We start from the raw sequence: 19,669 nt of genomic DNA, 5'->3' as shown, positions 1-19,669 counted from the left end.
TATTCCTGTTCTGTTGGCAGATAATTTTGCTTATTTTAAGTAATATTTCCCAATTTTTTATGCTTTTTTTTCCCTTGTTTTTGAAAGCTCACTTTTTGCAGTGTGGCAGTCAGCACACGCCCTAACTTGTAATATGACCCAACTGGGAGGATTTGAATTAATAGGAAAGGCTGTCATTTCTGGGTTGTAAATCAGAAAACTGTGTGCTTTTAAAGTACATTAAGTTTTTAGTGTACATTCTTGCTGATGAGTGTGCTGTGTGTGTGTGTGTGTGTGTGTGTGTGTGTTTCCGTGATTAAACGCTGTATACCACAGACTCTCCTGCCGTTTATTGTAGTTGAGGGAAGTCTTTATACAGGTTGTAATCTTGATAAAGCCCAATAACAATCATTGCTCAATATAAAAAGGAAATTAGCCTTTCTGGAAGGAATCAGGATGTCTGTAATCAGAAAGTCTGTGCGTGTGTGTGAGGGTGTGTGAGGGTGTGTCATTATTAGTCTCTGCACCCCTCCTTGTGTACACATGATTTGACAGACTTATCCAGCCTCTGTAAACATCCCAGGCCTCACATCGTTCATAACTTTTTATTTGTCCTAGCAGTATGCATTCAAGCACCAAACCCTTAACTCAAGCGACCCACGACACATGGTTGTTAGACAGAATGTGGAGGATTGTGCTGTAGTGTAGGTGCACATTCACCCTGTAGTGTTCTTCTGACTCACCATGAATGTAACTCAGGATTCTTGTATGTGCATGCTAACCTGTTTACGGTGTTGCAAGACATTGGTTCCATGTAGCTCACTGCATAAACACTGCCTGGAGGCTGGGAATGCATATGCAGGAATCGCTGTGGCAGTACTGCCAGGAAACAATAAGACACAATTGTGTAAATGTACCATGCTGTACATAGTTGAAGAAGGCAGGAAATTATTTGGAGCTTATGTAGGTAGGTAGGAGGTACAGATGGAGCCATTGTAGAGGTCCGAGAGCAACTTTTTTACTGCATGCGAGATGAATGAATGGTATATTCATGAGTAGGGTAGAGTTCTATGTTGGATTTGTCAAGGGTCAGACTCAATATATCTGCCACTCTTTCACTCTTCAGGTTGCCCTTTGAACAAAAACACTAATATGTAATCTAAATGGTTAGTCAGTTATAAAATGTGTTACTTGAAGTTTTTGAAAGCCAGGAATTACAAAGGATTCACACTGAGTTTGCTACAGGCAGGATATTTTTATTATAATCAAAGAATATGACAGTAGTTTGATGTCTTGTCATTATGCAGCTATTATTTTGAATTGGTAAGGTAGTAATTATGAGTACTATTTTAGCTGTGAAGGTAATAATGACACTGTGGGTGATGTGTGTGCACAAAGACAGTGAAAAACTTTGGCAACACTGCAAACTTCGCTAAACATCTGAGATTAAGTCAAAATAATAGGATGATGTTATGAAGCGGCAGTTCTGAGCAGGATATTTTTATTATAATCAAAGAATATGACAGTAGTTTGATGTCTTGTCATTATGCAGCTATTATTTTGAATTGGTAAGGCTACAGCCTTCTCCTTATTTCTCTCATAAATACAGAAACGGGAGAGGGGAGGTCACATTAAACTAGAAAATAAATCTGTAAAAAGTATCGGTATCGGAAATACCAGCAAGGATATTACTTGGTATTGGATCGGATAGGAATTAAGTGGTATCGCACATCACTAATTTTAATTCGCTTTTGATGCTATTTGTTTTTAATCCTGTTAAACATGTTGTCTTGTCTGTTTAATGCATGATTTGAATTAGGGGGGGGATTGGGGGGGTCTGACCCCCCTAGTTAAAGCTTGGACCCCCCCAAAAGAGGCAAAACCAACAGTTCAGGCGGGGCTTTCTTATATTGTAAATATTACAATATATTTTCCATACACATGCCTTATATTCAAGACTCTTGAAATACCACGGTATATTTATGAATAGGGTAGAGTTCGATGTTGGATTTGTCAAGGGTCAGACTCAATATATCTATTTATAAACATAAAGGCAAGAAATGCTTAAAAAAAAAGAAACATATCAAAGAAAGTCCCATGATGACTGGAAGTTAAGAGTGTATCTGTATGTTCAGTGGAATATTAAGGACATGTATGAAAGTGTACTTTGATAACCCTTGAACCCAGCTAAATCCTGTCGTGTATGTCACTGGCCAATGAGATGGTTGGTTCTCTGAGGTTAAATGTCATTTTAGCGTTTGCGATGTCAGCTAACTTTGTAAAACACAGTGAATGTAATGTGTGTTACTGTCATCCTCTACAGACCAGGTGCTAGAGAAGGCCATGCACAAGTGTGTCCTAAAGCCTCTGAAGAGCGTGATCGAGGTGGCTTTACATGACTTCCAGGTAAGAGATGGGTGGAATCTTCTTAGCCCACTATTTCACACCATCATAAGAAAAGTATAATTTCTTAGCTAGACAAGGAACACTGTATTTAAAACACATGAGGCATAGTGAAAGAAAATTTCCCAACCTTAATTTTTTAAGGGTGAGCAGAATCCTTCCACATATCCTTACGTACTACCCTAAAAGAGGAGCTTAGAAACATTAAAGATAAAGACACAGTATTAATGTTTTGTTTATCACCTGACCTGGCCTATTGAGTCAGTAAACCTTACCATTAAGTTGGTCTGTTCTCTACAGGTGAGCAGCGGAGCGTTGCAGCAGCTGAGGGAGAACCTGGCCCTGGCTAAGACCAAGGAGCCTCAGGAGCTAGGGGTGGACGGAGCTGTGCCCCCTGACCCCATGGCTATTGAGAAGATCCGCCACAAGTTCCTAAACATGAGGAAGATGTACTCCCCCGAGAAAAAGGTGTCATTGCTGCTGCGTGTGTGTAAACTCATCTACACCATCATGCAGGATAACTCAGGTATGAAGAAGTGTTTCACAAAGTCTTATTTTTGCAAGACAAAATGTTTTGTGAAAAGAGCTTTATTTTCCATCTTAGGTTCAGATGCTGTTTATAGCTGCTTCCTCTGTCTAACCTGTGTGACAACCACACCTACCGGCCTCTCCTCTCTCTGTCTGCTTCCTTCCAGGGAGGATGTACGGTGCTGATGACTTCCTGCCCATGCTGACTTATGTTGTTGCTCAGTGTGAGATGCCTCAGCTAGACACAGAGATCCAGTACATGATGGAGCTGCTGGACCCATCTCTGCTGCAGGGAGAGGGTAGGTCCTGTTGGTTTGCACCGTTTTCGTGATCAATGACTTTCATAGTATATTTACATAGTTGGAAAAAACACACAATATACAATGAGTACAGTATCACATACTTTGGCCTTTACCCCTGTCCTCTTGGTGCATTAAGGACAGAGCTGGAGTCTGGGTGTCTTTAGCTTAGCATTGAGGAGGGAAACAACTTGCCTGGCTCTCCATAAAGTGAAAAAATAATTAAACCAAAACCTCATAAGGTCACTCAATAACAAGTTATATCTTATGTGCTTAACCTGTACGTTAAATGTAATGTAAAAATGATTATCTCAGGGTGAGATACAAGTTAATTAGTTGAATTGAATAGAGTTGTTGGAAGGTGTGTTTTTGAACTTTGGCTATATGTCTCCATACAAGCCTAGGCTAATCACATGCTAACCTCAGCGCCGTACTTTACCAGACATGAGATTGACACTGATGTTGTCATCTCACTGTCAGAAAGACAGCGAAAGAGTGCTGTGTCCCAATGTTTGGAGGTTGTCCCTCCAACCTAAGCAGACAATTGGCTGAATTGGGAGGGTCGTCAGCTGATTGCGCTCCCCATGGGCTTTGAAAGCTGGCCCATGTATTCAGTTCAATCTCTTCCTTCCTGCATGTTACACCCATGCTGTGGCATCTTCTTTGCACTTAGTTTATTTAATTATACTCATTTGTATTTCCCAAAATGTTGGTCTATTTCTTTAAAAACGTAAGGTTAAAGGTCCAACACATGTAAGCAAAGACCATAAAGGGAGAAGCCAGAACTTGTCCTTCTATCTGTGTTGCGCATGTGAGGAGGAGACTGGAGGGGAAAAGACACTTCACAAGTACCCAGGCTCCTCAGCTGTTTAAATATTTCAGAAGGCGTTAACCTCCACTTCAAATTATATAATGTTGGATATTTGAGGTGAGGCAAATTACAATGTGATATTATGTTAATGTGCATTGCAGCCTGTTGTATAACCTGGTCAATGGAAGGAGGAAGCACTTAACTGTGTGCCGACAAAAGTTAGAACAATTAGGTTGTTGAAGTGTTGCCCACTCTCATTGAGCGTGAGACTCTTTATACTCTCTCACGCCACACATCAATTTTCTCATGCAGGGAAAAACAAAAAAAGCGGTTGAGTTTTGCATTATAAAAATGCTCTGTTTGAGACTGGCTCTCTGCTCCAGGATGCTTCCCTCTGAAGCTGCCCTTTATCGGAGGTGCTGAAGTAAACATTTGTTTGGATTTGTGGTGAGATTCCTGCCTGATCTGAGAAGTGTTTACAGTTAGTTTCTGTTTTTCATGTCTCATCCAGTACAGTCCCAAACGGTTCTGTCTTTCAGACGGTCTGAAGGGGATACTACCATATCAGCACTAACGTAGGCTAATGCACAGCAGAGTGTAGGGCAGGTAGACTTTAAAAAAATATTTATAAACTTTAATTAAATGATTCTCGTAATATTACAACTTTCTATGACTCTCTACATGTCAGGGAACACGGATATGTGGGCTAGATTTTGACTGTGCTGAAAGTTTTGAACATGAGCAGAAAACTCACTGAAACACAGGAGCTATGAAAGTCCATTTTGTTATAGATATATTTGTATTGTGTTTTTATCCTTAACCTTTCCTCCCTTATACTCCTTATGTTAGTCTGTGCACATTTACTAGGATTCAGGTCAGAGCTGTGAGATTGTTTTGGTTTTTTCCTCTCTTGTTGTTCCTCTCCTCTCCTGGAATGTTCATTCAAGGCTGAGAGAGGATCTCTGTTCGCCAAAACATAGAAACCTAGACTGTGTACATGATTATGCATCCCTTTGCTCGGGGCCAGACGCCCCTCATTTATTATTGACATGAATAGGTACCAATGCACATTTAAAGAGGTTAATTTCCCAAAAGACACAAATGAGGAGTGAAGACTAAATCATGCATAAATGTGTGTTGACTCTCCAGGGAAAATGAGAAAACACATCTGAAAGCAATACAGAATGCCTGAGAGCCTTACTACAATATATTCTGTTATTTATTTAATATTTTGAATTGTCACCTGCCGCCTGAATGTGTTTTCCTTTCTGGATTTTTCACCATAATGCAGGAAGTGTTTAATGTTCAAAGTGTTCTGTATATCTCCAAACTAAATTTAAAAAGTTGGCAAGGATTCTCCATATATACCTCTAGTTTCTGTTTGGCCGCTCTGATCAATATGTTTATATAAATAAGGGATAAAATGACTAAATTTAAAATCAAAAGCAGACAATTTTCTACAGTTCACATCAGTTCTACGAGTCTAACGAGTAAAACTTAAAGCAAGAAAGATGAAATATACCGGTAGGTTCATTTTGTATATCTGTGTGATTATTTGAGATCTAATGAACAGGTGAAAAGAAGTTTGCTATACCTTTTAAGTTATTTTAGTGCAATAGATCAAAATAGCCATTTTATCATTTAGTATAAAAACAATGTATTTTATTCTTGCTTTACTATTGCAATTGTGTCACCTTGTTTCTGTCAAAACCCTGCCATCGAAACAAAAAAGCCAGGTTATTTTAGCTCAGTGTTAGCACTGGTTCCATGTGTTAGTTTTGAGGGTTGCCTTTAAGGCAAAACTGTATAACCCTTGCCAAAGTCACAAGTGACACTTGATGGATGATGGTTGTATGCTATAACGTAGCATAACCGTAGCATAGCAAGTAGTGAGGAATCATAAAGTTAACTCAGTTATTTTCTTTCTAAACAGCAATTTCTTTCTGAAGTCAGCTAATGTTAGCCGCTATAGGGTACCGGTTATGCCAGAGTAAGAAAGGCTGTAGCAGCTAAACCTGTGAGTGTACAGAATTGACAAAGATCCTGGTTTCTTGCTTTTGCATTCATTCATATATTTTATTTGTAAGAGGAAGCTGTGTGTGACTAAGAAGGTAGTCTAAACTGCCTATAGCTCTTTGGAAATGTTCCTAATCACTGCGGTATAGTCTCGATTGAAGACATGATTGTTACTACTGCAGTGAAATAGTCAGCACCATTAATGTCCACTGTTAAGAGGGCATTTCTATGATCACATGCTGCTAAAATAAATGCACAATAAATGCAATTGGAAAGAGTTTTCTTGTGGGAGATGATTTCATTTTCACTTAAGTTTTAGGATTCTTCAGTTTTTTTTAGTTCAGTCTAACACTGGTCTTCTACCAGGACCATCTCCGCTGAGTTGAGTTGACCAGGAAGGTTTGGGAAGCATGCTAGAGAAATGTAGGTGTATGAAGGACATTGGTAGGAAGTTTCAGCTGGCGTTTGATTTGAATGGGCTGGAACAGCTTCAGAGGAAAAAGCAGGCTGAACCTGGCCAGAATGAAATATTTTCCCATTAACCTGGCATGTGAGCTCATTGCCCAAATATGATGTATATCCTTTGGAAAGTACAGTTTCTTTTTTTATTACAAAGGAGGAAGTGTTTGACCGTTCTCGCTAACATTGTAAATGAAGTCTTGTGGTTTCATTTCTAGATCACTAACCCTGCTGTGGTTCACTGTCAGTTCAGTTTTGTTTCTTTTTCTCCATTAAGCATTTTAAACATCTTTCTCTCCTTTCTACCCCCCCAGGGGGCTACTACCTAACCAGCGCGTACGGAGCCATGGCCCTGATCAAAAACTTCCAGGAGGAGCAGGCAGCCCGGGTGCTGAGCTCCGAGGCCAGGAACACTCTGCACCAGTGGCACCGCCGGCGCACCGCCCAGCGTTCAGTGCCGTCCATGGAAGACTTTCAGGTATCACGCCTGACCTGAACTCACCTTGAACATCCAGGCAGTGAGTCTAAGTTGTACCAACTCCAAATAAATCCAAACTTCGTGTTCAGTATTGGAAAGGTGCATGAAAAGTGCTGTGTTTGGCCCTCATCAGTGAAAAGGACCATCTACATTCTCTACTAACATCACAGCATGTGGATCCGGATCTGTGGTTCAGTTTGTTGGTAGAAAGCTCCCTCTAGTGCAACATTTAACAACTGCATGGATTTATTTCCACTCCACTATAACTGCATCTGGTTTTTTTTTTTTCTTCTGCCTGCCTGCTGGACTCATCAGTCATTCTTCTTTTATTCATTGTGGAGATTTCTGTTTGTACTGCCAAATGTTAACACAGGACTTTTTGTTTCTCTCTGTAGAACTATCTCCGTGTAGCCCTGCAGGAAGTGGACACTGGCTGCACGGCCAAAACCCTGGTCGTCCACCCTTACACAACAACAGAGGAAGTCTGCTCAATCTGCGCCTACAAGTTCAAGATCCCCGACCCTGAGAACTACGCACTGTTTCTGGTCACTGAGGACACCAGCCAGCAGCTCGCCCCGGACACACACCCTCAACGAATCAAAGCTGAGCTCCACAGCCGGCCCTGTGCACACATCTTCCACTTTCTTTACAGGAGGGTGCCTAACCTTAACCTCTGTATTCCAGCTGTTATGCACAATGGAAACTGCCTTCACGTTGAATAGTGGAGGAGTATGTAACAGCTTGCTTCACTTGATCCTAAACAACAGTTCTGTTTTGTGGTATTGTCTCGGTGCTTGAAGATGTTTGTATTGTAAATAGATTTGAGGATGTCTGAATGGAAACAGAAACCAAGCTGTATATTGGCATAGTGATGCAGATATAAAATGTTTTTTGATCAAATATGACGCCATGCAAATGACAAGGTGATTTATTTTTATGAGGAACCACAAAGGGGAAGGATGGAAAGTGTTGGTGTTTCACTCACACACCTCAAGATTGGGGCTCATATTTGGGTCTGAAAGAATGAAGGAATTGTAAGTTTGTTCCAGGATTTGTTCAAGTTACCAACAATTTAGCCTTTTAGAGTCCACGTGGCCCTTATCTGGTTTGATTAGGCTGTAAATTGAAATTGTTGGACTGTGCATAAAGGGTTGGTTGGCAGGATTTTTAGTATGTGAAGTGTTAAATTCAGAATGTTGGACATCAACGACCTCAAAGCAAAGGTCATACATTTTAATACAGTGGAAACCACTTATAGCGATCACATCTGTCCATGTCAAATTGATCACTAATGAGTGGTTGATCATTTTAACCGCTTTTTCTTTTTTTCTAATGCAGACATTTTGATTGAACACATTTTTTACAAAAGATACCTGCTGCTGTGAGAGAGTGGGGTGGCGATAATTACACACTATAAAAGTGGGTAAAACTAACTGACAGCAGAGGAAGATATCACATGGTGCACAGCAAGCACACGCACTCGCACATAGTACAGTAATGTTAATAGAGCAGGCAGGGACAGTCATTACACCCTGCGTCAGTCCCAAAACCTCGTACAAATAAATTAGAAGAGAGCCTAAACGCAATGACAGCTTGCAAAAACTGAACACTGTAAGCAGACTACTAGATTACTATAAGCAAATGATTTAAAAAGCTTTTGTATAGGAATGATTCTGTAAGCGGTTTCCACTGTATTGCATTTTATGTAACTAACGTTTGCCTTAACTGCTGTTACCCCAGGTGCCTTAGAAAGGAATTGAACATACTGTGTGCTACTGAAATCTTTCAGCTGTCATCCAGTGATTAGTCAGCTTTCATCCAAATGACCAAGATAAAAACTAAAACATTGATTTAATAAGTAAAATTATTGGTTTTTTTTTATTACTCTTATTTTTATTTTGTGCAATTGCTGGTCAGTTGTAGCTTGTATGTCTGTGTAGAAATATTTTTATATTCAAATGTTACCTTTTTCATCAGTAAAGTGACAAAGATTTGTATTCTGATTTAATATTTCTGTACTGCACTCAATAGTGGACTTGGATTTATGCCAGTTATTTCTCAAAAGTCAATTAAAAAACAGTTTCTATTGTTTGTTGTGCAATCTTTGCTATATTATTTTTAAGAGGACGTGTCAGTTATTGCTGGCGACCTGTCCAGGGTGTACCCGGCCTTTCGCCCGATGTCAGCTGGGATTGGCTCCAGCCCCCCCGCGACCCTGTACACAGGAGAAGCGCTTGACGATGGATGGATAATGTCAGTTATGGAGAATAATATCAGATTTCTTTGTGGATCAATACTAGCCTTACCAGCCTTAAATTGCTTAAATCAGCCAGTATCAGACTTAGCTGAGGTGCTGGAGCAATAGACAGTCTACTCGATGTATTTACAAGCTGTATACATTATACAGTAATTAAACAGATTTTTAATTATTTGCAGGACTTACTACAGGGGTTAAATGTAAGTGTTGTGGAAATTGCATCTTGCTGGTGAGGGATTAAGCAAATAATTCAATAACAACCAACTGTTGTCTTTGAAGAATTTATTTAACAAAAGAGAATAAACAGAAGTACTAAAACACAAATACAGCTGGTCCAGAGACCTGCCGCCTAGGGAGGCTTCGGGTGTCTGGCCCCGAGCAAAGGGATGCATAATCATTTACACAGTCGAGGTTTGTATGTTTTGGGAAACAGAGATCCTCTCTCAGCCTTGAATGAACATTCCAGGAGAGGAGAGAACCAACAAGAGAGGGAAACACCCAAACAATCTCACAGCTCTGACCTAAACCCTAGTAAATGTGCACAGACTAACATAAGGAGTATAGGGGAGGAAAGTTTAGAATAAAAACACAATACAAAATTAGTAATAATAATAGTAAAATAATATACATATAAGATTAAATGTAAGAGGACACAATTTTCTGCCATAACAGTAAGGTAAGAGCATTTTTGCTGGTTTTATATATAAGGTCAGATGAACTTTTCCTGAGAGAGCCTTCTCTAAGAGTCGTTGCATATTAATTGGTGTTCAGTAGTAGAATGTGAATCAGGTCACACCATTGAACCTCCCATGCCTTTGATTTGAAAGTGGTCTAAAAAATAATGTCACATTCATAATCATCAAACTAGCCTTTCTACAGTTCCTATGATAAGTAATAACATATTATTAGTCGTACACTACAACACCTCCATGTTGTAGATCTCTTGTGTCGAACCATCACTGACCCCAACTTTTACTCCTGAGTCTTGAGTCTTCCTCTAACTTGGGGTTCTTTAAAGAACTTTAGCAGATCACTTTCTGGAGGAGTGAGTGGTATTTCTTAAGCTTGTTCTGGTCAGTGAGTACTATAGATAAAGATGGTGGTGAGGGATCGAATAAAGGTCAGTAGGTAAAGACAGGTTGTCAGATATCAACTAAAAAGTAGCCTACTACTGAACATCGGGTATCTATCAATACAGCCAATGATTGTGAATGTTAAAGTAAAATAGCAATGATGAAAACATGGTGGGTGTTTTATATTACAATTTAAAGTGATCACTTAAGTACGTGATGAACAGTCCACCTTGGGTTAAAACATGAGCATAAATCAATAGCATTACAGTACCTTGAATGGAGGATCTTAAATTCATAGCACACCTTAGGTTTTGAGGAGCTCTAAGAGTATGATCAATTACCATGTTGGATCAAAAAGCCAATAAGAGTGAAATATAGTAAAGTTAATGAATATGTTTATTGATGCATCAAGAAGAATGTTACATGGTACAACAGTCTTAAAAGAAATCATTCTCAGCAGGACTTCTTATACAGGGTGTTATGCATTAATGTATGACACCATACGTCATGTCTACTGCATCACCGTTTAAAAAAGAAATTACACTGACACAAATTATTAATGCTGTGAGCAAACTCACAGTAACACAGAATGAACATGCACCACACATAGAATTGTGCAATACATATCACAGCAGGTTGTCCGACACTGTCAGATTTGTTTTTTGGTTTGATGGCTGAGGTCTGGGCTTAAGGAAAACCTTGATGGCTAATTGGATGAGTGCTGTCAGTCTGGCTAATGCATCTTGGCAGATGCTGTCCCCCCCCTTCTCTCACCCTCACATACTGTTCTTTCTAAGGAGAGGTGAAAAAGATATAAAGGTCTGGCTTGGGGAGCAGGGAAAATCACACCTTATGCACCACAGTGGCACATATCACCAGGGCAGGAGCACTAAATGCTGCCTGTAGGAATTGTGAAGACATTTATAGGAGGCGTTTTCATCTAGATACATCAACATAATAATGATCTTTGGTGTTTTAATCAGTCAGTCTAGACAGTTCTGTGGTCCGCAAAGTTTACTCTCTTTAAAGGGCTGTTCATGTGATTAACTGTACGCTCCATCAGCCACTGCCAATGCCGGCCCTGGGCGTAGGCGGAATAGGCAAATACTAAGGGCGCCGCCCACCCCTTGGGGCGCCCGAGAGCCAAAATTATTTTTTTTTATAATTTTTTTTTATTACTAATACAACTTAAATATTATGGATTTAAAAAAGCGATCGTGAATCCCGTGGGAATCCTGAATCCCCGATCCCCCCGGTCCGACTGAGTGACGCATCAATCCCCATCGCCCCCGCCCTGCTGAAAAAAACCCCCGTTACCTGTGTGTGATTGTAACGTTCGCTAATTTGAATTTAAACTTGTATTAGAAATGCAAAACTTTCCACATCTGCCATCAAAAATTATGACAAACATTGAGCTCCTGACTTTCCTGCACGAGAAGAAGCTGATGGAAATTTTCTCCAATATGTGGGTCGCTCTGAGAATCTCTGCCACTCTACCTGTGACAGTCGCTGCTGCTGAAAGGAGCTTCTCTAAGCTCAACCTGATTTAAAAACTACCTGAGATCTACAATGGCTCAAGAATAGAATAGTTATTTATTTTTTGTGCAATGGTCTTATTTATAATTTTTGGAATGTTACATATGCTGTAAGAAAGGCAAGGAAAGCAAAGGAAAGCAAGGTTTCTGTAATATAGTTTTTTTCTGCAATAACATAATATAATATATACATATTTATATTGTATCTATAATACGTTGTGTGTTTGTGTTTCCAAAATATTTTCAAAGTAAAGAAAAACAAGACAAACCTTAGCAGTTTGTTTCTGTGTAAGTTTATGAACAAAAATCCAGGGGCATCAGGTGAAATCTTGCCTAGGGCAGCACTGCTGTGGATTTTATGAGCGACTAATAAATGGTTATACTGGTTCAGCCTACATGTCATCCTTCCTAGTAGCTGTGACCCCGCCACATTAATATTAGAGATGAAAAGCGCATTTTTAAAAATCAGATTTCAGCTTTTAAGCGAGGAAAACAGGCTTGTGTGGGCGGGTCGGTCTGGTCACACTCATCTATCTGGTCTACGCCCACCTCGCTTGCTCGGGTGCCCAGTTCACAGCGGCACAGTCAGGGATGTAACTTTAGTTTTGGTTACACTTTCACACCCCACGATTGTTTTTATCTTTTTTTTTTTAGCTTTGTCTTTCACTAGTGCTCAAGTGAGCTCCGCTGTTCCGTCTGTACGGGAAGGGTCATGTTCTCGTGCTTCTTGGTGAGTAGGCCGTGTTGCCGTTACAGAAAGTTACAGAACAGCAACGTTAGCCGATAAAACGTTAAATGTAACCGTCATCTGCAGCTACGGCTAAACGGTTTTAGCATTAAAGGCTAATGCAAGCTTTAGTTCACCGGAAGCTAACTCAACGGTTATAAAGGGCGTCACGTCAAACTTCCGTTGCTTTCGTTTTCTAAAGCTGTTTTTCAGTGGGTTTAAACCAAAAGGTTTGCGTTAAGTTAAATTATTTTACCATTGCTTTGGCTCAACAGAGTTTCAGTTAGCTATAACGTTACTCCTTATATTTAAATTAAGAAAATTTAAATGAAATTATCCGCTTCAAATGAACACTTGTCACATGACGCAGGAAGTTTACCAGAGCATCGCATTATGTAACTTCTTTTCATCTCTGAACATGTTTATTTATCTTTATTTAACTTTTCTTTAGTTACAACACAAAGCTACAGACACACTTAATACAGAGACATAAACATAAACCAGACAAAGTTAAGTGCCAAAGTGGTTATTACTCTGTTTTTAAAAACTATGTATAACGTTACAAGAGCAGACTGTTCATATGCAGCCTAAAATAAAGTGACTAAATAAGAGGGTGTTTTAACTGTTACACCAGTGCAAAGTTCTGCGCATAGGTAATGACATAAATCATTGTTGTGTTTACCTCTACAGTATGATTGCATCATATCCCCTCAATCCCCTCTAAGTTTAATCACACAGTAAGCTACAGTAATACTGGAAAGAATATAGAGTAACACCAGGCTTTTCTTTTGTCTGCCACTCAGAAATTGTACCTGCCACTTTTGAGATGTAAGCGTTAAATGAAGGATGAACATTCAACTTATTAATGTAAATAAAGTTGTTGTTTTTTTTTTGTCTTGACCCACCTCGAAGCTACAAGTATTGTTGCTTGTATTTTTTTAAATTATATACGCATTAAAGGTAGCTAGTATGGGAGAAATTAAAAAGCAAAGGTGGATCTTTTCCAACCATTACGTTTAACAATGAACCACTGACTCTTAAACTTGGCCCTCTGACCCCTTTCTATCGTTGGGATCTACCTGTCCAACTGACTGTGTCCTCTTCTGTACTAGTGCTGCAAATTCCAGCTGTGAAACAAAAATAAGACGCTAAGTCAGTCCAGCTGATTGAACGAAAAACAGCACAGAGTGACTTATCACCAAAACAAACTGCTAACTTCCTAATCAAAATGCACATCCTCCAAACAAATAATTACATCATTCAATCAGTAGAACATGGGTGTGTGACAGTTATATATAATTAAATAGGATTTTAGGCCCTGATGGTTCCCCTCGCGGTAGAAGGTGTAAATGAGTTGGAATGTGATCGTGTCTGCCTGAGCACATGTGGAGTGCATGTACACATGTCATCTGTATGCTTAGTGATAAGCACTGACATTTATGCTAAAATGATGCGTCTGTATTCTGTATCTATTTCTGTCATTACCACAATCATGTCATTTAGGCTGAATTAAGAGTTTTGCACACTGAAACTTTGTTTTGTGAGTCAAAGCAATCGTAAAATAATGTAATACTTTTTATGGATCAAAACAAACATCACAATTTGCTGTGATTGTGCAGGAAATTCAAATTCATCTCTTTTTTTCAGGAACCTCTGCCTCCGTGATGGATCTCAAAACCTGTCTCCAAACCACACTGAAGAACAAGTATCAGAAACTGAATGAAGCGTACTCGTTACTTCCTTCAAGACTTTGCTATCGGGCGCTCAAGCACGACTACCCGTTACCAAATTTGCACCAGCATGAGTTTAGATATGTTGACAAGTCTGACCTTCATACATGGATTGTTTTTGAAACTGTCCTGCTCACAGATATTTTATCATGTGATTGCAAACACAACAGCAGAAAAAGAACAGTCATTACTTTGGGAGTATGTGGCGTCGGGAAAACCACAACAGTGCAGAGTTGTGCTCTCGATTGGGCCGAAGGGAAAGGGTACCACAACATTCACCTCCTTTTTCCTCTCACATTCTGGGAGTTAAATTTGCTAAAATGCAAATTGAGCCTAATTGAACTTCTCAAGACGTTTTACCCTGATTTAAAGGAGCTCAATGTTTCCAGCTTGAATGAAAACAACGTGTGGTTTGTCCTCGATGGACTGGATGAGTATCATCTCGAGCTAAACTTCAGCTGTTCAACTGTGAGTGATGTTTCTGAGGTATCCACAGTGGATGTTCTAGTGACTAATCTGATCAGGGGGAATTTACTTCCCCAAGCTCACATATGGATAACAACCCGATATGCAGGAGCAGCACAAATCCCTCATTGCCATTTGCTTAAAGAGACTGAGGTTGAGGGGTTTAATGATGAACAGAAGGAGCAGCACTTCAGGACAGTTATCGGTAATGATTATCTGGCCAACAAAGCCATCGACCATGTGAAAATATCAAGAAGCCTGGACTTCCTTTGTCAGATACCGCCAGTCTGCACCATCATGGCAACTGTTCTGAAGAATCATCTAAAAGCAGATGATGGGTTTAAAATAAATCCTTTGAATCTAACCCAAATTTACTCAAATCTGGTCAAAGCATCAAACTCTGATATTATTGCCAAGCTGAAAAAGCTGGCACTGCTTCGGATGAGAGAGGGTAACGTAATGTATGAGTCTGACCTTCAAGCGAGTGACATAAGTGTTGAGGAAGCGTCCGCTTTGGCCAGAGAGTGTCCACTGGTGTTGAGAGAAGAGAATGGGCTGCACAACACCGCAGTGTTTCGCTTTGGTCAGTCGAGCATTCAAGAGTTCTTGGCTGCGTGTACCAAGTTGGACGACATTGAAGCGAGTCCTACCCCGTCTGTTAACTGTCTGTATCTCGTGGACCAGGCGCTGCAGAGTGATGAGGGCAAATTTGATGTCTTCCTTCGCTTCATCTTTGGCCTCATTAAGGAGCGCGGGATGTTGGAGCCCACCGATCGGCTGTTTGTCTACACCAAGAAGAAGATCCTTGACAACATTTTGTCTTACAGAGCTGTGGGCCTGTTCCACTGTCTGAGGGAATATGACCGGCAGGCTTTACTGAGCGAAGTCAAGTCATTTCTGCACTCGGGCATCTCTCCGATCTATGGATTCACACCGATGCATTGGCAATTCATGATCCAAAGGACCAGCAATTTTGAAGGGATGCGAGGACATTTTGAGATGCAAGTGTCCAAAAGATGTGATGAAAGTCTTCTCAGACACATACCACATATTCTGAAGTCCAAGAAAGCCATGTAAGTTCAGCATCGATACATGAAAATTTGTACATTTACACTTTTTTTGTTGTGTGGCTTTCTGTTCCAGCTGAATACAAGTTTTAAAAAGCGCTTGAAAGGGCCACCTCATCCAAATCACAAAAAATATTTGTGGTATGCAGATAGTTTCAGATGTAAATAGCCAGATTTTGAGACATCAGGCGTGTTGAAATGTGAAATTTGACTTTTTCATTGCTTTCAGCACCACAAACAAAATTCCATTTGGTTTGATTGTATTTGGGTCTGAGAGGTGGCCATCTCAATTTTGTTTTTTTGTTTGTGACCCCGTTGCTGAGGCCATCAAACACATTTTCCCCCTCACTTTTGTGTGATCACTTCATTGTTGGTTTTGGTCTGTGCATGCAATGTGTTTACAATTTTTTATAATTTATGGGGCTCATAATTTATCATGTGTCTTTGACTCCCATCTCCTTGCAGGCTGCGATTCTCTAACCTGACAGATAAGTGTTGTCCAGCTTTAGCAACAATCCTCAGCACAAAAGAGTCCTACCTGAGAGAGCTGGACCTGGGATACAACAGCATCAGTGACGATGGAGTCGGGAAACTTGTGGAGGGGCTGAGCGATCCGAATTGCAGACTGAAAACACTCAGGTTGCAAGGCTGTGAAATGACCTCGCATGCCTGTAAATATCTGGCCACGGCCCTCACCCAGTCCCTCAAACTGAAAGAGTTGGATCTCAGCAGGAATGAAATAGGAGATGATGGGCTGCGACATCTTGCAAATGGCTTGAGATCTTGTGAATGCAAGTTAGAAACACTAAAGTAAGTATTGGGAAACAAACGTACCTGTTCAATCCCTTTTACTGCATAACATGTTTATTTGCACATAAAATGATGATGATGGTAAAATTACACAGTTAAGAGAAATAATTATATCATGACATTTAAAGAAATCACCAAACAAAATTACCTTAAAATGTAGCAGTGGAAAAAATAAAAACTCAAACTAAATGTGTTCATTATAGAAATGTGGCTTTATAGATATTTAGCATTTTTGTAATGTTGCTATCCCATTTCCTTTTCATGGTAGACTATCACAGTGCAACATTGAGGAAAGGGGCTGCTGTTATCTGGCCTCAGCTCTGCAGAGGAATCCCTGCCTGAAAGTGTTGGATCTTAGCATCAATATGATCAGAGACAAGGGGGCCAATGAACTCTTAACAAAATTTGATATATCACAGCTAACAAAGCTGGAGTGAGTATGAGTTAATATTCTGCTTGTCTTGTCAACATGACATAACAAACAGATACAAATTACAATAACATTTTGTTTCTCTTAATGTCTCTTTGGCAGGATGTACCACTGCGGCCTCACTGCGTTAAGCTGTGAAAATATTGGGGCATATCTGAAGGTTGAAGCCAGCAGTCTGGTAGAACTCAATTTGAGCAACAACAACTTGACAGATGCAGGGTTTGGGCTCATCTGCGAGGGCATGTACGCATGGTGTAAACTGGAAAAACTCAAGTAAGACTGCCTTGCTCTTATATTTTGTTAAGTTTGAATTATTTCTGCAATATTCAATTAAAACTGCTCATATACTAATAACTTAACATCCCTAAACCATTGATTATTTACATTTTGTCTTATTTCCCTTCAGTGTTTCAAGATGTGCAATCAGTGGTGCAGGTTGCGTTTATTTGGCAAAGGTCCTGTGTTCAGTCTCGCAGCTCTACAGTGGGTGGATACAAAAAACAGACTGGCAGGCAGTCGAGCTGAAAGACCTTGACCTCAGCATGAACTGCCTCAGAGACAAGGGAGTCAAAGAAATTTCTGCTGGACTGAAGAATCAGTACAGCCATCTGAAAACTCTCAAGTAAAATATTTTCAAATGTAATTCTTCATTACAGAAATGTTATGTTAGATGAACCGTGTGCTGTAATATGGTTTTGTTCTAATTCAGCCTGAGTCACTGCAGCCTGACCGATGAGTGTTGTGCAGAGCTTGCATCAGGATTTGCGTCAGAGGAGAGCATTATCAGCGAGCTCGACCTGTCTGGCAACAACCTCCAGGACAAGGGAGTGAGGAAACTCTGCATCGGATTGAGAAGCCCTCATTGTAAACTTGAGAAGTTATCGTAAGTTTTTTTTTTTTGTTAAAATAAAATGAACAGATTGTTGTCAGTCAAAACATGGGTCCAGATAACTCAGCCATTTAGTAAGGACAGCTACTCAAAGTAACTATTAGTTACTTTGTTAATAATTACCATAATATGACTCTTAACAGCTTGTCAGTCATGTTATTTGAAGGCCCACAGTGGGTCCAAATATTAAAGCTTTTATTCCTTTAAAACACGTTTTATGAAATTGAAACATGTTGTAACTAATATATTGTTTCTCTATGCTGATTTCCAAATCAGCAAGTAATCAACAAGTACGACATTATGGGCTGTGTGGCCGTTGTTTTATTCACAACAAGCTGAATGTGGAAGAGGGCTAGCTGAGGCTGGGCTATGGAGGTGTACGGCAGATCTATTTGCTGGAGCAATTACAGAAACCTGGCACCAAATGTCCTGTCAGATATGTAGTCTCGTTTATTCACGCTGTGATATTACCACCATCACATGTAAATCAATGAGAAAACCAACACGTCTCAAACGAAGGGCTGGGTATTTGAAATGTTTTGATACATGTGCTGATGCTGACGTTTCAGCAAATGATGCTTTCATTTACTCTGAAAGCAGGAGATGCGATGTAATTTCCATGAATGGCCAGTTCCTGACACATGGGGCGGTACTGTAGCTGTAAATGTTACTATCGGCGCGTCAGTTACGCACAGAAAGCATTCGTCATCTCTCTGCTGGTTATCTGAAGTCTGATGTGGCACAGTTATACGAGCCCACAGTATGAAATAAAGTAAGAGGAAGTTAAGAAAAGATTACGAAAAAGCTCTTGCATGAGGCCCACTGTTCTGATCCTTATAGAATAACCACATGATACATTGACTACAATTTAATTTGATAGCTGCCAATATTTAGAGGGACAGTGAGCTGCTATATGGTTCCATGTCAAGTACTCCTGTTTCTCTCCAGACTGAGGACCTGTGGCCTGAGCTCAAAGAGCATTCAGTTCCTGATTGCTGCCCTGAAGTCAAACCCCCAACATCTGGCAGAGCTGCATCTGATGGGCAACAATCTGGAAGACTCAGGAATCCGGATCCTTATGGAAATAACAAAGAACCCGAAATACTCCTTACATACAATAGAGTGAGTACTTATATTGAGGACTTTAAAATGCCTATGTGTATTGCTCTTACTTCTACATCCTCTTACCTACACCCTGGTCAGTATGAAGCAGTAATATAGTCCAGGAAATGAAGTTTCACTCACTTTCGGACTCCTGTCTCTATTTTCTTATCTTTCAGTGTCTCAACAGATTGAGGAGACAGACAGAAGGCAGACTCAAGGACACAAACTGCTACAACTGGCTCACATTTCTCAGACCACATACTTCGCTGTATTTCGGTGCATATTGTAGCAACTATATCAAGTGGTGTTTTGTTTTATTTGTTTGCCTTATCTACTCTTTTTAAAGATTATTTTCTAAAGACTATTATCTTATTTTTTATAATACTTTGTACAATAGATTTATGTTTTTATGCAGTGCCTTAGTTCTAAACCGCCATGTGTTTTTTCAGGTTGCAGTGACCTGTACTTGAAAGTGAAATAACCCTGAGAAATGTGAAGGGACATGTATGATGAATGTTATGTACTAAAGTAGTTAATCTAATGCAGTAATTAAAATAAAATGTAATCTCTTGTCACCGCAAAATAAACTCTTAGTGTTGTTTTGCAGTG

The 19,669-nt window shown here is 39.9% G+C and overlaps 2 protein-coding genes across 5 annotated transcripts in view; both read left to right on the top strand.

The window, feature by feature from the left end:
- LOC123969363 (ras and Rab interactor 2-like) overlaps positions 1 to 9,062 on the top strand; it is a 41,026-nt gene extending 31,964 nt beyond the window's left edge. For 2 of the 3 annotated variants that reach the window (XM_046046692.1, XM_046046693.1), the window contains exons 9-13: positions 2,303 to 2,385; positions 2,683 to 2,908; positions 3,078 to 3,209; positions 6,810 to 6,973; positions 7,369 to 9,062. In XM_046046692.1, the coding sequence (XP_045902648.1) occupies positions 2,303 to 2,385; positions 2,683 to 2,908; positions 3,078 to 3,209; positions 6,810 to 6,973; positions 7,369 to 7,695 (932 nt within the window). In that variant the 3' untranslated portion in view covers positions 7,696 to 9,062. Of the gene's footprint in view, positions 1 to 2,302; positions 2,386 to 2,682; positions 2,909 to 3,077; positions 3,210 to 6,809; positions 7,014 to 7,368 lie in introns of all 3 variants that reach the window. The other variant, XM_046046694.1, reaches the window with a different exon arrangement.
- Positions 9,063 to 12,403: 3,341 nt separating this feature from the next.
- On the top strand, positions 12,404 to 19,659 carry LOC123969364 (NACHT, LRR and PYD domains-containing protein 14-like). Of its 2 annotated transcripts, XM_046046695.1 has the most exons (9): positions 12,409 to 12,568; positions 14,213 to 15,833; positions 16,293 to 16,637; positions 16,906 to 17,070; positions 17,170 to 17,340; positions 17,474 to 17,689; positions 17,777 to 17,950; positions 18,905 to 19,078; positions 19,237 to 19,659. In XM_046046695.1, the coding sequence occupies exons 2-9, from the start codon at positions 14,230 to 14,232 to the stop codon at positions 19,250 to 19,252; spliced, it is 2,865 nt and encodes a 954-aa protein (XP_045902651.1). In that variant the 5' UTR covers positions 12,409 to 12,568; positions 14,213 to 14,229; the 3' UTR covers positions 19,253 to 19,659. The 2 variants fall into 2 exon arrangements, with proteins under 2 accessions (XP_045902652.1, XP_045902651.1); XM_046046696.1 differs by lacking the exons at positions 18,905 to 19,078; positions 19,237 to 19,659 and adding an exon at positions 18,233 to 18,898 and having other exon boundaries at positions 12,404 to 12,568.
- The last annotated feature ends 10 nt before the right edge of the window (positions 19,660 to 19,669 follow it).

The sequence above is a fragment of the Micropterus dolomieu genome, linkage group LG04 (genome assembly GCF_021292245.1).
Source record: "Micropterus dolomieu isolate WLL.071019.BEF.003 ecotype Adirondacks linkage group LG04, ASM2129224v1, whole genome shotgun sequence".
NCBI classification, from domain to species: Eukaryota; Metazoa; Chordata; class Actinopteri; order Centrarchiformes; family Centrarchidae; genus Micropterus; species Micropterus dolomieu.
Note: the sequence above shows the minus strand (reverse complement) of the source record. Positions and strands in the feature narration are given on the sequence as shown.